At 48.4% G+C, this 13,578-nt stretch overlaps 1 protein-coding gene across 8 annotated transcripts in view; it reads right to left on the reverse strand.

Moving 5' to 3' along the window:
- STAT3 (signal transducer and activator of transcription 3) overlaps positions 1–13,578 on the reverse strand; it is an 80,514-nt gene continuing 66,936 nt past the window's right edge. For 4 of the 8 annotated variants that reach the window (XM_032163657.2, XM_032163656.2, XM_032163664.2 and 1 more), the window contains 10 exons: positions 13,404–13,487; positions 11,939–12,037; positions 11,687–11,822; positions 10,232–10,284; positions 9,919–10,013; positions 9,663–9,802; positions 8,944–9,156; positions 3,872–3,914; positions 3,480–3,592; positions 1–2,489 (listed from right to left, as the gene is read on the reverse strand). In XM_032163657.2, coding sequence (XP_032019548.2) covers positions 2,434–2,489; positions 3,480–3,592; positions 3,872–3,914; positions 8,944–9,156; positions 9,663–9,802; positions 9,919–10,013; positions 10,232–10,284; positions 11,687–11,822; positions 11,939–12,037; positions 13,404–13,487 — 1,032 coding nt within the window. In that variant the 3' untranslated portion in view covers positions 1–2,433. The remainder of the gene's footprint in view (positions 2,490–3,479; positions 3,593–3,871; positions 3,915–8,943; positions 9,157–9,662; positions 9,803–9,918; positions 10,014–10,231; positions 10,285–11,686; positions 11,823–11,938; positions 12,038–13,403; positions 13,488–13,578) is intronic. The other 4 variants (XM_032163659.2, XM_032163658.2, XM_032163662.2 and 1 more) reach the window with 3 other exon arrangements.

The raw sequence follows: 13,578 nt of genomic DNA on the forward strand, positions 1-13,578 counted from the left end.
TTCCTATATAACGTTTATTTCTGGAAGTTAAAGTAGATACAGCAATATACCAAAAAAAAAAAAAAAAAAGACAAAAAACCTCACAATAATATAAATTTTTACACTATGAAGTACACATTGGAATTTGAATGCAGTGGCCAGGACAGCAGCTTATAAACCACCTTATAGGTAGGTAAGCAACCCACGGGATTCCCTCGGCTGGGCTGGGGACGGGGAAGGGGCAGTGGACAGGAAGCAGGCAGGGCCTGAGGACCCTGTTCTTTAAGGGGCCAGAACAAGGCTCAGCTCCTCTCAGAACTTTTGCTACAATCAGAGTTAAGACCAGATATACGTGTTACCTAAGGCCATGAACTTGACAATATCTGCTCCAGAGAAGCCCGAACCCTCACCCTAGGTCCCTATGATTTAAACCCAATGGTAAGCCCAAGTCTCACCTTTCCAAATATTCTCTCTGTTTATCAGTTAAGCTTATTATGTACTGAAGAGTATTGCTGGAGAAGCAAGAGCTCTGCATGACACATCAACTGTCTCCAGGCAGGAGGACTGGGGCGAACCTGTGCATCTTAGAGAAGGTCCTCTCCCCCTTAATTCAGAGACCAGCTAATTTGATCTAACAAACAGAATTCTACAGAAACTCTGATCAGCTGAGGCAAGGTGGTTTTCAGTCGCCAAATCCGGCCATGCCTCTGGGTCAGAGGCAGCCCACCCAGCACGTGCTAGGTGTTCCCATACACACAGGAGAGGCGAGCTAGCTGGCCAAGGCGGGCAGGTGGGGAGGTCCTCTAGCTGTTCTGCCTCACCTGTGGGGCCCCAGCAGGGAGGAGTCACCAGCCTCGGAGGCCAGGTATACACCCTCATACGAGGGCAGACTCAAGTTTATCAGTAAGCCTTTGCCCTGCATGAACTGAATGGAGACTCCATTACAAGTGCCGCTGGATATCACCAAGAAACTGGCTAAGAACCATATTCCCTGAGCTCAACCAGACACGTCGCTGGGGCCCCGTAGTCTGCATCATGTCCAACCTGTAAGTCTCTCCCCCACTTCTTCCGTGAGGTCCTAAGACCAGGATTCCTAAAACAAACAGGACGAGGGACCTTTAGACACGCGAGGAGACATGCCACTAGCAGAGTCAGGGGGACTGGGGTCGGGAGGGCGGGGCAGGAAGGAAGCCAGAATGAGAAGTATCCCAGCCCTGATAAGGCACCCACAGAAACAACCTAGCCTCTGAAACAGCAGATCAAGTCCAGGCAGAAAGGGAGTCAAGGTTGCAGGCACCCTCTGCCCAGCCTCACCCACTAAAAGGCCAATACATTGCAAAGGAAAATAAGTCTATTTATTAAAAAAAAGTCTAAAATGCTTAGATTCTCCTTAAACCTTCCTATTTCAACACCAAAGGCCAGGCTGCAGCTTCAGATGTCTTAAGGGTTTGACCTGAAGCCCGTTTCAGGGATTATATAAATTACCAGCCTGAAGGAAGCTGAATGCTTAAAGCACCAAGGAGGCTGTTAACTGAAGTTTCTTTTTTTGTTTTGTTTTGGTTTTTTGTTTGTTTGTTTTTGAGACAGAGAGTCTCACACCGTCACCTGGGCTGGAGTGCAGTGGTGCGATTTTGGCTCACTGCAACCTCTGCCTCTCGGGTTCAAGCGATTCTCCTGCCTCAGCCTCCCAAGTAGCTGGGACTACAGGCGCCCACCACCACACCCAGCTAATTTTTTGTAATTTTAGTAGAGACGGGGTTTCACTGTGTTAGCCAGGCTGGTCTCGATTTCCTGACCTCGTGATCCACCTGCCTCGGCCTCCCAAAGTGCTGGGATTACAGGCGTGAGCCACCGCGCCTGGCTGCTGAAGTTTCTTAAATACAGAAAGGCTATGCTGATACAGTGTTTTTTGCCCTTTAATTGTTATTATTTCTTAATTTAAAAAGAAACCTAGGGCTTAGATAGTCCTATCTTCTATCTGGATGTCAGCAAGGTTAAAAAGTGCAATGCCAGGAGTATGTAGCTACAGGTGGCCTGTGGCATTTGCTTGCAGAAACAGGCAGAAGGATGCCGCAGGCACCAGGAGGCACTTGTCTAAGAACAACAACAACAATAACAAAAAGCTGCTGAGAAAGGAGGGCAGGGGAACAAAACAACACAAGACATTTCCTTTTTCTCCCTCTAGCCACCCCCCGCCACATCCCCTGATCATGGGTCTCAGAGAACACATCCTTATTTGCATTTAGATAAAAGCAGATCACCCACATTCACTCATTTCTCTATTTTTAAAAGTGCCCAGATTGCTCAAAGATACCAGAAGTAGGAGATTAAAAAAAAAATCTGGAACCACAAAGTTAGTAGTTTCAGATGATCTGGGGTTTGGCTGTGTGAGGGGTGGCGGAACGCAGGTAGGCGCCTCAGTCGTATCTTTCTGCAGCTTCCGTTCTCAGCTCCTCACATGGGGGAGGTAGCGCACTCCGAGGTCAACTCCATGTCAAAGGTGAGGGACTCTGGAGGGACAGACAGGGAAAACTAGTTCAGTTGTCCACCCTCTGCAACCGGCAGGCCACGCCCCCAGCCCTTCAGAGGACAGGGCCCAGGCTACCACTGCTATCCAATCTCCTGCCCCTTAAGGCCCAGGGATGGTCAGAAAAGCCAGATTTACTCTCCTCCCTAGAGGACCCTGCCTCTGGAAGGGTCCTTTCTCCTTCCCACCTTAACTGATTCCCAGATCTCCATGTTTACAGAAGATCTAAGGCTGTCCTTCGATCTTCTGCCCTTGATCTACTGTTTAATTCAGGAGCCCCAAGACACATGTGGCCACCAAGCATTTGAGATTTGGTTTGTCCAAACTGAGCTGTGCTGTGGCTGTCAAAAGCCCACTGGATTTTAAAGGCTTAGTATGAAAAAAAAAGAATAAAAAAAGGTCTCAACTTTTTATTTTCTTTTAGCTTAGTTTTGTTTATTTGAGATGGAGTCTCACTCTGTCGCCCAGGCTGGAGTGCAGTGGCATGATTTCTGCTCACTGCAACCTCCACCTCCCAGGCTCAAGCGACCCTCCCACCTCAGCTTCCTGAGCAGCTGGGATTACAGGCATGCACCACCATGCCCAGCTAATTTTTATATTTTAGAGATTTTGGTCAGGCTGGTCTCGAACTCCCGACCTCAAGTGATCCACCCACCTCGGCCTCCCAAAGTGCTGGGATTACAGGCATGAGCCACCCACCCAGCCTCAACTTTTTCTGAAATGTTAAATTGAGAGGATGTTGGATTTAGTGGGTTAAATAAAATATATTGTAAAAATTAACTTCGTCTATTTCCAGTGTGGCCGCTAGATTTATACTCACATATGTGGCATTCATACCATTTCTTTTGGAGAGCAAACCTCTAGAACCTCCTACCATTCCGAGTGACCAGCTCTCGGTGTGTACATGTGAGAGCATCGCACAAAGAGGACCAACTTCCCTTATAGGGACAAAGTCTGTCAACCAAATACTCACCAAACTGCCCTCCTGCTGAGGGTTCAGCACCTTCACCATTATTTCCAAACTGCATCAATGAATCTAAAGTGCGGGGGGACATCGGCAGGTCAATGGTATTGCTGCAGGTCGTTCTGTAGGAAATGGGGGGCAGCAGGAGGGGAAACGGGGGGTTGACAAGACACAATGGAAAAAAAAAAAGAACAAAACACACACACACAAGCCATCAAACTCTGGTTTCCAACAGAAAAATAAAAGCTCAAGCTTTTGAAACACACAAGGTCACTTTGAGTACTAAACATAGCCCAGGGGCTTCCAACCCTTGGCAGATTAACTCTCACCCAGTGTCCTATTCCCAGGGATAACTGAGGGTATTAGAAATGAACGCAAAATCGGGAAAGGAAGCCACTTACGGTGTCACACAGATAAACTTGGTCTTCAGGTATGGGGCAGCGCCTGGGAAGAAGAAAACCAGTTTTCTCACTGACTGTGACTTCGCTTTCAGTAAGCAGAGCCGGAGGAAGCCATCTGCCTCGGCAGGACTGATTTGAAACTCACTCCATCCTCATGCCAAGATTGTCTGGAAAGCTCCATCTGCCCCTCAGCGTTGTCCGCCCTCATCTATACTATTTGATCTCCTAGGCACTAGCAGTTTTGAACTTCAGTTCTTCGCACAAAGCTGTCCTGAGCTGCAGAGAGACTTTTCAGCATAACCTTTTCCCACCTGAGCCTAGACTAATGCCAACCTTGTGTCCCTTCTTTCCCTAGATTATGTAAAAGTTTAACAGCCTCCACGTGGTCTGAGGATTCTATTCCGGCCTGGTCATATCTCTTAGATAACTTCTCTGCGTGCAGGAACCAAGCCTGTGTAGTCTTTGCATGGTGTCCAGCCTAAATACCAACATCACCGAGTCTTTAAAGAACATGGAGACTGCTAATGCTTGTGGTTCCAAAGCCAAAGGTTATATCTCTTATTCCTACCAGCACTAATCTGGCCTCTATCACATTTTTGGATGTGGGCATGAGTAACTTTCTAGCTGGATAAATACATCAATCAAAAAGCACCAAAGAGAATGTGACTTTGTAAGGCAGTACAATTGCTTCAACTAGAAGACCGCAGACCTGGGTCCAGGTACATCTTCAATAGCTAAGAGACCTGGAGCAAGGCATGGTCTCTCTCTTCTGTTGCTATTGTTGTTGTTGTTGTCTTGAGACAGAGTCTCACTCTGTTGCCCAGGCTCAAGTGCAGTGGCACAATCTCGGCTTACCACAACCTCCTGCTCCCGGGTCAAAACGATTCTCCTGCCTTAGGCTCCCAAGCAGCTGGGACTACAGGCGGCACCACCATGCCTGGCTAATTTTTGTCTTTTTTTTTTTTTTGAGATGGAGTCTTGCTCTCATGCCCAGGCTGGAGTGCAGTAGCGCCATCTTGGCTCTCTACAACTTCTGCCTCCAGGGTTCAAGTGATTCTCCTTCATCAGCCTCCTGAGTAGCTGGGATTACAGGCATCTGCCACCATGCCTAGCTAATTTTTTTTTTTTTTGTAATTTTAGTAGAGACGAGGTTTCACCATGTTGGCCAGGCTGGTCTTGAACTCCTGATCTCAGGTGATCCGTCTGCCTCACTCTCCCAAAGTGCTGGGATTACAACTATGAGCTATCATGCCCAGCCTTGGCCACAATGCCCAGCCCATGTTCTCTTTTATGTATAAAATAAGAGGGAGGGGGAAGACAAGGTGCCAATATTCTATGAGCTTTGTCGTTTATAATTCTTGTTCTACAGTTAGAAATGCGATGACGGGAATAAAATGAATTTTAGATGCTGAATGCTTACACCAAGAGGTCAAGGAACCTTGGGGATACTGGCATGAAATCTGGGGAATTCAGGTGAACAAACCATTGAGAAGGCATGGGGCAGGGTGGGGTGGGGTGGGCTGAGAACAGCACGGTCATAAAACATGAGGCTTAGACAGAACCTGAGGGATCAGAGAGCATGATGACCATGTGAAAGAAGGCACTGCAGAGTGGCTCTTGGCCCGCCATCTGAGTTTACTTTGGGCCAAGAAACTGATCAATTCAGTGCAGAATTCAAAGGAGCTACTGAGGCAGGGCTCCAGTGTCTTATAAATCCAACCGTTTTGGCCCAGCCCTTAGGGAGCTGACACCCTAGACAGAAAAGGATTTAATTCTCCAGCAATCAAGATAGCTGAGGGCAGGCACAGTGGCTCATGCCTGTAATCCCTGCACTTTGGGAGGCTGAAGCAGGTGGATCACTTGAGGCCAGGAGTTCAAGACCAGCCTCACCAACATGGGGAAACCTTGTCTTTAATGAAAATACAAAAATAGCTGGGCATGGTGGCACGCCTGTAATCCCAGCTACTCAGGAGGCTGAGGCAGGAGAATCACTTGAACCTGGGAGGCAGAGGCTGCAGTGAGGTGAGATCGCACCACTGCACTCTAGCCTGGGCAACAGAGTGACAGACTGTCAAAACAAAACAGAAACAAGGCTGGGCACTGTGGCTCATGCCTATAATCCCAGCACTTTGGGAGGCCCAGGCGGGAAGATCACTTGAGGTCAGGAGTTCGAGAACAGCCTGGCCAACAGTGTGAAACCCGGTCTCTACTAAAAATCCAAAAATTAGCCGGGCATAGTGGCACATGGCTGTAATCCCAGCTACACAGGAGGCTGAGGTATGAGAATCTCTTGAACCCGGCAGGCAGAGGTTTCAGTGAAGCAAGATCGCGCCGCTGCACTCCAACCTGGGCGATAGAGTGAGACTGTCTCAAAAAAAAAAAAAAAAAAAATGTGTGGCTTTGTACAAGATTGTAAACATACTTTATCTAATTTGTAAGTAGCTCCGAACCTCTCCCTCAAGCCATAAGGAAATGCTATGTGGGCTTCCAGTAGAGAAGGAAGAGAGAAGAGTCTTGGGAGGATAATCTAACCCTTAGAGCCTCTTACCATAATACTGTTGTGATGGAAATAGAGAGGAAATGGTCACATGCTCATCGTCCTGAAGGCACCAATTTTATAATAACACAGGGACACCCCCATACCCTTCATTACACGGAGTCCCTTAGGGCACACTCCTCTCAGCAAGGCAAGGCAAATTACTCAAGTAATTAGTTCCTTTATCCTGATGAGTGCCTGGCCCCTGAGGAAACGCTGACGTCGCTGGGCAGGAAAAGACCTGGCCTCCCAGCCCACAGGAAGGGTGATGGTAATGGAGGATGCAGCCTCAGACTGGGAGGTGGGACCTTGAAAGCAAAATGAGTCAAAAGGACCAGCCGTGGGACCCCAACGTCCTCTGCAGAAGGAACAAAGAGCCGTGTGGCAGGGGCTGATAAACAGATCTCCCAACTGAAGCACACGTGCAAAGAGAGATAGGTGGCAGACAGGAAGTGAGTAACTCTTACAGCGGGAACAAGACTCAGGACCCCAACAAAGGAGAAAGGCAACAGTCAATTAGCTCCAGCTCCCTCTTCCAAGCCCCATTCTGCCCCATCCCAAGAAATCCCTCAAAAGGAATTCCTAGGAAAAAGTGGGAGGGAAGTTGGTAGATTTCTGTGTGTGTGCTATTTGGACAAAAACAGTTTTTTCAATAGCAACTGGGGCAAGGCGCCAACCCTAAAGGATCATATTAAAGAGCCCATCATTAGGCCAGGCACAGTGGTTCACGCCTGTAATCCCAGCACTTTGGGAGGCTGAAGTGGGCGGATCACCCGAGGTCAGGAGTTCGAGGCCAGCTTGGCCAACATGGCGAAACCCTTTCTCTACAAAAAATACAAAAATCAGCTGGGATGGTGGCGCAAGCCTATAATCCCAGCTACTTGGGAGGCTGAGGCAGGAGAATTGCTTGAACCGGGAGGTGGAGGTTGCAGTGAGCCGAGATGGCGCCACTGCACTCCAGCTTGGGTGATAGAGCAAGACTCAGTCTCAAAAAAAAAAAAAAAGCCCATCATTGGCTTTATGATTACAGAAAGTTAAATAAAACAAAGAATGACAAATCAGAGACTCCCCATCAAGGCCTGCACAGAGAACCCAGAGAGTCAGAACAGCAAGTGCTGAATGGGAACAGACAGGGCCGCCCCCTCCACACTGAGGACAGCTCCAGAGATTACAGTTTTGTTTCGTTTTTTTCTTTCTTTTCTTTGTGTGTGTGTGTGTGTGTGTGTGTGTGTGTGTGTGTGTGTGTAGTGGGGTCTTGCTATGTTGCCAGGCTGGTCTTGAGCTCCTGGCCTCAAGTGATCCTCCTGCTTCAGCCTCCCAAAGTGCTAGGACTGCAGGTGTGAATCCCCATGCCCAGCTGAGATTATAGTATTTTTAATTTCTCTTTTTTTTTTTTTGTGAGACAAGGTCTTGCTCTGTCACCCAGGCTGGAGTGCAGTGGTACAATCACGGCTCACTGCAGCCTCAACCTCCTGGGCTCAAGCAATCCTCCCACCTCAGCCTCCCAAGTAGCTAGGACGACAGGCACAAACCACCAAACCTGGCTAATTTAAAAAATTTTTTTTTGTATAAATAGGGTCTCACTATGTTGTCTAGGCTGGTCTCAAACTCCCAGGCTCAAGTGATCCTCCCGCCTGGGCCTCCCAAAGTGCTAGGACTACAGGCATGAGCCACTGCGCCCAGCTAAAATAATTTATACATAACATATAAGTACATATCCTCTTACACATTAAAATACACCTTATTTTCAATAGTTGCACATTCTAAATACCAATCCCTTGCCCCTCCACCCAGTCACTGTCTTCTCCTTCAAACATGATGCTCCCAGCTCTTCTACTCTGGTGTAAACCATACTCCCATGCAGCTAATACTAATTTCCACCAGAAACCCTTTCTTCAGACCATCTAGCACGCTGACATGGTTCAGTTACAGGCAAAAAGCCATACGCTGGGCTGAAATCTGGGCCTCAAACCTTCTAGCATCTACTAAGAAGCACTGTGCCAGCAGGGCATCCTGTTAACTGCCCTCACTTTCCCTTCTTGTGTTTTAGGCATGTTTTGGGGGACGTATGTGTATTAATCCCCTCTTTATTTTTATTTTTTGACACAGTGTCTCACTCTATCAGCCAGGCTGGAGTGCGGTGGTACGATCACCGCTCACTACAGCCTTGAACTCCTTGGCTCAGGTGATCCTCCCACCTCAGCCTCCCAAGTAGCTACGACTACAAATGCGCACCACCACATCGGGTAATTTTTTTGTATTTTTTGTAGAGATGAGGTTTCACCATGTTGCCCAGGCTGTATCCCCTCTTTAGACTCATGCATGGAGCAGGAACTGCACTACTCTAAGTGATTCTGATTCTCCTCACAGATCCCATCGGTCACCCCAACAAAAGCACTCACTACAATTCTTTCCCATAAGAAGAAATAATGATTCCCCCAGGTTATTCAGGCATTTGCCTATCTATCCTCCAAGGATCCCAAAATTTCCAACTTTTCCCAAAAATCAAATGCCAGGAACATGGAAAATCAACAACTACCTGGGTCAGCTTCAGGATGCTCCTGGCTCTCTGGCCGACAATACTTTCCGAATGCCTCCTCCTTGGGAATGTCAGGGTAGAGATAGACCAGCGGAGACACCAGGATATTGGTAGCATCCATGATCTTATAGCCCATGATGATTTCAGCAAATGACATGTTGTTCAGCTGCTGCTTGGTGTATGGTTCCACAGACTGGATCTGGGTCTTACCTGTCACAGGACATGCGAAGGAAAGATCATGGAACCGACAGCTAGGTCATCTCAGAGAAAACTGCCCATTTTTTCTTTCCTCGAAGGGGAAAAGACTTAAGCCACCCTAGTGTTGAGACCCTGAACACCCTGTTCAGTGGCCTGGCACTGTGGAAATATTCAGGCTGGCTTCTAATTAAGAAGAGGCTACCAGTTGGGTCATAGAAAATAAACTTGAATATAACTACTTGCATAAGATTTACTAACAGGGTTAAGTAGAAAAAGAGATGAAGAATACAATGTAAGTTGCAAAATTCTCAACAAATAGTCACTGGAGCAAGCAAAACAAAGGCAAACCAATCCTGCTGGAAGGATTTAGAAGTCACCCAAATGTGTTTTGCGAGTCTGCGTGAGACAGGGAGTCGAGGCCATCTCCACCCACCAGGGGGCAGTAGGTGCTTGGAACTAGAAGCGGTGATGAGGCCTCAGCAGCCGCCAGGACTGGGGTGGGTGGGAGCCTCGCTTACCACTGATGTCCTTCTCCACCCAAGTGAAAGTGACGCCGCCTTCTTTGCTGCTTTCACTGAATCTTAGCAGGAAGGTGCCTGGAGGCTTAGTGCTCAAGATGGCCCGCTCCCGCTCCTTACTGATAAAGCCCATGATGTACCTGGAGCCAAGGAGGAGGAACAGTGTTGTTATTGCTAACAGGGCATCCATCCCCTGCCACTGGCTTGCTGAGAGCAGGGGACTTGGTTACATCTGTGCACACTCTGTCCAACCTACCCTTCGTTCCAAAGGGCCAGGATGTACTTTTTCACAAGGTCAATGATATTGTCCAGCCAGACCCAGAAGGAGAAGCCCTTGCCAGCCATGTTTTCCTGGAGAAAAGAGTAATGGGAAAGCCAAGTCTACTGCCATCCCAGCCTTTCCCTTCCTAGGGGTGCAGTGCATCACCCAAATCCTCAGGCCCGTCTACCCTCAGGCAGGTCCAACTGGCCACTGGACCAAAAGTTCAGGGCCTTCAAGCCAGAGCCCTCAACGGCAGCCGTGCAGGTGAGCATTCCCATTCCCAAGAGAATTTAACAAGATTGCTTACTTTGCAAAATTTAGCCCATGTGATCTGACACCCTGAATAATTCACACCAGGTCCTGAAGGAAAAGAAAAAGAGTCAAGTAGTACATTTTCAGCTTGGGATCAAGAGGTTATTTCTTAAAACAGAACACACACACATTCGTCCCACAATGGGCCACAAAATAATTGGCTTTCACATCTTTGAAGGTGGCCACTGTTGGGTGTGTGTGCACATGAGGACAAACACTACCCCATCATTTGACTCAATTTTGTTGCCGGGTAGCCCAGCAAGGATGGAGGGTGACGTAACAAGTTCCCCTGCTCTTCCCAATCTCAGGTGGCGGGCTGGGAACCAACAGCAGCACTCACTAACAAGCTGACATCGGGTGTCAGACCAGTGTATTTGGTGGCAACAGCTTTATTAGGACAAAGCTACTTCTAGCCCAGGTAGCACATAAAATATTCCACTAATTCTTTTTAAAAAACTAGCCTAGGCTGGGCACAGTGGCTCACGCGTGTAATCCCAGCACTTTGGGAGGCCGAGGTGGGCGGATCACGAGGTGAAGAGACGGAGACCATCCTGGCCAACATGGTAAAACCCTGTCTCTACTAAAAATACAAAAATTAGCTGGGCGTGGTGGTGGGCACCTGTAGTCTCAGCTACTCTGGAGGCTGAGGCAGGAGAATTGCTTGAACCCAGGAGGCGGAGGTTTCAGTAAGCCGAAATCACACTACTGCACTCCAGCCTGGGCAACAGAGCAAGACTCGTCTCAAATAAATAAATAAATAAATAAATAAAACAAACCAAAAAAACAACTAGCCTATAGTTTATTAAAAAAAATGGACAGGGAATGTCAAGCCTTTAGCGCCACCTTCCAACACACACTTAAAAGATCTTCTGGCCGGGCCTGCAGTGGCTCATGCTTGTAATCCCAGCACTTTGGGAGGCCGAGGCGGGTGGATCACGAGGTCACGAAATCGAGACCAGCCTGATCAACATGGTGAAACCCCTGTCTCTACTAAAAATAGAAAAATTAGCTGGGCGTGGTGGCACGAGCCTGTAATCCCAGCTACTCGGGAGGCTGAGGCAGGAGAATTGCTTGAACCTGGGAAGCGGAGGTTGCAGTGAGCCGAGATCGCGCCACTGCACTCCAGCCTGGTGACGGAGGGAGACTCCATCTCAAAAAAAAAAAAAAAAAGATCTTCTAAGGTTAGATAGAGTGGGTGAACAAGACAGCAACCAGGAGAAAAGAAATCTACCTCCCACCTCAAAAATGATCACCTCGACTGAAAACTGCAAACTGTCTGTGCACCCGAACTCCCCAACTTGATGAAGCCCCTGTTTCCTGGCACCAGCACAGCGCCTTGCTCAGGAAAGAAACATGGCCTAATGCTCAGTAGACATGGCCCAAATGAACAGCCCTATGGGCCGGATCCCTTTTCTGGGCAGGCGGGAGGGAGAAGGGGTGAAATGCGGACCCAAGAGTTTCTCTGCCAGTGTAGTCAGCTGCTCGATGCTCAGTCCTCGCTTGGTGGTGGAGGAGAATTGCCAGCTCAGGACCTCGGCCACCTGATCCCAGGTTCCAATTGGGGGCTTGGTAAAAAAGTTTACGTTCTATTGGAAAGAACACATTTGCTTGTTTAGATGAGGGATGGTGCTCATTGTCTATACTAGGTACCCCTAAGTCGCAAGAGATCCCAGGGTACCAACTAAAAGGAGGGGACACTAACCTTGGGATTGTTGGTCAGCATGTTGTACCACAGGATGGACGCCCAGGCATTTGGCATCTGACAGATGTTGGAGATCACCACAACTGGCAAGGAGTGGGTCTGCGGAGGAAGTGGGGACTGAGCTGGGGAGGCAGAGGGGCTCTCACAGCCTCGGAAACCTCTTCACCCCCATCTCATGGGGCTCAGAATGAAAGGACATGCCATAAACCACACCCGCTGCCAACTCTAGGCGAGGAGTGTGAGTCAGCTCAGTCGGCCCTCAGAGTGGAAAGAATGCCCAGCGTGACCACACAACTCGGGCTGCTGTCGGAACACACCGGTCCCTTGTAAAACCTGACTTTGCTCAGAGCTTGACTCACAGTCCACAGATACCCCATTTTTAAGACCTTGGAGGCATTCTCCAAGACTTGAAGCTGTATCTTCACATGAAACAGGGAGGTCTCAGGAATCAAAGACCAGCATTCCTGCTTTTCTAGGTGTATCTTTTTTTTTTTTTTTTTTTTTTTTTTGAGACGGAGTCTCACTCTGTCGCCCAGGCTGGAGTGCAGTGGCGCAATCTCGGCTCACTGCAAGCTCCGCCTCCTGGGTTCACGCCATTCTCCTGCCTCAGCCTCTCCGAGTAGCTGGGACTACAGGCGCCCGCCACCACGCCCGGCTAATTTTTTTGTATTTTTAGTAGAGACGGGGTTTCACCGTGGTCTCGATCTCCTGACCTCGTGATCCGCCCGCCTCGGCCTCCCAAAGTGCTAGGATTACAAGCGTGAGCCACCGCGCCCGGCCTTTTCTAGGTATATCTTAATTTAAAAATCAAGAAAGTTGGGAAAGGAGAATGTCATTGCCACGATTTTCTGTATACTAAACACACTGGCTGCTAAGACTCTTATGCCCAAACTTTATAAAGTCAGTTCTAATTTCTTTTTTTTTTTTTTTTGAGATGGAGTCTCACTCTGTCACCCAGGCTGGAATGCAATGGCACAATCTCAGCTCACTGCAACCTCTGCCTCCCGGGTTCAAGTGATTCTCCTGCCTCAGCCTCCCGAGTAGCTGGGATTATAGGCGCCCGCCACCACGCCCAGCTAATTTTTGTATTTTTAGTAGAGACGGGGTTTCGTCATGTTGGCCAGGCTGGTCTGGAACTCCTGACCTCGTGATCCACCCGCCTCAGCCTCCCAAAGTGCTGGGATTACAGGCGTGAGCCACCGTGCCCGGCCAATCAGTTTCTAAATAGAGATTTTCATATCAAGTTTGCTGAAAGCTGAATATACACACATCTTCTAAGCACTCAAGCAAGACTTTATTGCCAGATGGGATGCCAAGGATTTTTTTGGAGAAAATTAAGCAAAAATAAACACAGTGTTACGCAAACAGTAATCATTCCACCTTCTCTTGTAAAAATCCCAGTGGAAGTTTTTGTCCTGAGTCACCCCTGCATGTAGCCTCTCACCAATTCTGCTGCAGAACTTACCTCTAGGTCAATCTTGAGGCCTTGGTGATACACCTCGGTCTCAAAGGTGATCAGGTGCAGCTCCTCAGTCACAATCAGGGAAGCCTACAGTAACGAGAAGGACACTCTTAGGCCAGGTGTGGTGGCTCATGCCTGTAATCCCAGCACTTTGGGAGGCCAAGGCAGGAGGATTGCC

This window comes from Hylobates moloch, unplaced genomic scaffold (genome assembly GCF_009828535.3).
Source record: "Hylobates moloch isolate HMO894 unplaced genomic scaffold, HMol_V3 SCAFFOLD_10, whole genome shotgun sequence".
Classification (NCBI taxonomy): domain Eukaryota; kingdom Metazoa; phylum Chordata; class Mammalia; order Primates; family Hylobatidae; genus Hylobates; species Hylobates moloch.